General features: G+C 43.0%; 1 protein-coding gene across 1 annotated transcript in view; it reads left to right on the top strand.

Moving 5' to 3' along the window:
• The window catches only part of LOC138007753 (uncharacterized), an 8280-nt gene that overhangs the window by 5164 nt on the left and 616 nt on the right, over positions 1–2500 (top strand). The window contains exons 3-7 of the mRNA XM_068854819.1: positions 1–275; positions 936–1003; positions 1240–1320; positions 1490–1585; positions 2073–2135. The exon at positions 1–275 is cut by the window's left edge and continues 23 nt beyond it. Of these exons, the coding sequence (XP_068710920.1) occupies positions 1–275; positions 936–1003; positions 1240–1320; positions 1490–1585; positions 2073–2135 (583 nt within the window). The remainder of the gene's footprint in view (positions 276–935; positions 1004–1239; positions 1321–1489; positions 1586–2072; positions 2136–2500) is intronic.

The raw sequence follows: 2500 nt of genomic DNA, 5'->3' as shown, positions 1-2500 counted from the left end.
AGTAGTCAGCCCGCAAACCAGCGACTACCCAGCAGCAGTTCAGACACAAGACAGCTTTCTCTAGAAAGCCTTGAGAGCGAACCAGAAGGCGGTAACATAGCTACGGTGCCTGCAATCACGGTGACTGAGGCATCAGAAGAATCCAACGAACAGAATGTCCCCGTGTCACAGGCACATCCCGAAAGCTTAGAGACTGAAGTGGTGGAGCTGTTAGACGACGCAGAGGCCCTAAAAGAAGATGAAGCAAGAGATCACGAGGCCGAAGCTAAAGAAAGTTTTGTTTTCAACCAACGCCTTCTTTTTCATCTGTAACAAACATTCCATTTAAGTTGAGATTATTTCACTGCACTGCAGAATTGAGGAAGAACTTCCTTATGAAGGCAGCGCAACTCATCGGCATACTGGCCTGACTTTGACCAGGAACCCATGACCCGGAGCCTACAACTCCCATACTAGGCCTATGTCACGGCATTGTTACAGACAGATCTACTTTCAGACTACCTTCTCCGATAAAAGCATATTTCCTTGCACAACTTCTTGGATGACTTAAACAACAGACGGAAGGCAAATCTTTGCGTTTTAGGTTCTCGTAAGGGTCATTTTTCTTGTTAGTGACGTGGATTCAACGAATTTACCTCACAAATCAGTCTTCGTGATCTACGTCACGATATGCTCACCGAGAAGAACCGACCAAAGAGTAAGGCGAATAGTCTCTCAAAATGGCGGCTTGAAGTGTGAACGTTTTCGTTTTGCATAAGTGCCCTAGATGATGTGAGAAACTAGATAAATCTGACGTTGTTGTTGTAGTACGGCTGTGGTCTCTGTAATTTAGACGCCAAGAAGATACCATATGGTTTTTTAAATAGTAGCTCTTAGATGTTCTATGTTTTAAAACATTCCATGTTTTGTCCTTCTTATTTCCAATGTATGTATAGACGTGACGAAGCAACTTTCGAATCTCGGGATTGTGCGAGGGAGGACGAGTCACGACCGAGCAGTTCAGGTGAGAATTACTGTGTAGTTTGTAAGGTAGTGTTAGTTACAGTGAGGCGGACTTTTCTGTGTGTAACCTTGCGATGTACCGGAATCCCCACCTTCGGTCAAACGAGGTTGGTGGAATCAAATCTCATCTGGGACTCATGATTATTTATTTGGGTCAAATGTTCACTATATCGCTTATACATGCCGCGTTTCTGGTGTAAGTGTATATCGAGACGCTCAATCCATTTTCCTTTGAAGGACTATCGTCTGATGCTGGTGTCCATTCTTCTGCGGGGTCCACAGCAATGGGAACAAGTACGGCTACAAAACCCAGACAAGGTACGGCGAGTTTCTTCATGTGTCTCTGTGAGTGCAAGTGAACAAACTTGCTTGTTTGTTTCTTCGCTTTTGATTTCAAATTTACTCGTTATTAAGGGTGAAGGTCTTTCCTGTAGTAGGCTTTTAAAGTTGATGGGGTTTCTTTATAATCAATAAATCTGTCTTTCAGATCCAAATCGGACTAAAGGTAGCGTGGTACAGTTAAAAAGGCCTGGCACATCAGCCACTTGGTCTGGTACAAGGGGAGGTCAGCAAGCACAAAGAGGTAAATAAAACGTGGAAGTGGTTCCCGTTTACTGGGATCATTTTTGCGAGAAAAAAAGCAATGGAAATAAAGTGTGCAAGTAGTTTCGGCCTTTTTCCCCGGAACGGTCGGATAACATCACAAAGTATCCTAGAACGGATACTTTTAAGCCGTTAATATCAGAAATGGCTGTATTCCTGACCTTTCCCACTTTTGTGGCACTGAGTTGTTCGTCAGGTCACAGGACAGTATCCTGAGACAACAGCTTGAAGGTGTCAGATGAAAACAGATTATGATATGTGCCAAGACGTTTTTATCATCGCAGTTGTGATTGTTTCTCCGGTAGCAACGAAAGGAAAGTCTGAAAAGCTTAAAGGGATTTGAACTCACGACCTCTGCGATGCGGATACAATGCTCTGAAACCAACTGGGAGCTGATTTTTATGAGTTCGTAATTAATAAGGCCGAAGAGTATTTAAATCTGTCCGTTACATTATCTCAAATTATAGTTCTGATTTCAAGTGCTCCTTCATCTGGCCGAGTGCGACGACTTAGAAGGGATCCCGTGGCAGGTGAGATGATTCTTTATTGAGTATTCTCCTCGTTCGTGTTAGGGCTTAAAATGGCTAACCGACCAAAGTTCGAGATTTCCCGATCAATAAAGGTAATGAAAATTTGATTTTATCAAGTGAGTTCATAAACGGAAATCCATCAAAGATTTGGAGCTGGCGACAAAGCGAATTGATAAAGGACTAACGCTCGAAACGCCAGCGCGTAAATCTTTTTATGGTGCTTAATTTGTCAACTAATTTGATTTGAAACCAAATTTTGTCCTTCCTCCCAACCGACGCATCACCGCAGTTTGTTTAGAAGTTAACCTCTTCGTGAATAGATTATCGTCGGACATCGGGACGGGTGAGAAAATTAAAGTAGCACC

Source organism: Montipora foliosa, chromosome 1 (assembly GCF_036669935.1).
Source record: "Montipora foliosa isolate CH-2021 chromosome 1, ASM3666993v2, whole genome shotgun sequence".
NCBI classification, from domain to species: Eukaryota; Metazoa; Cnidaria; class Anthozoa; order Scleractinia; family Acroporidae; genus Montipora; species Montipora foliosa.
The sequence above is the reverse complement of the archived record's forward strand: the minus strand, read 5'-3'. Positions and strand labels throughout refer to the sequence as shown.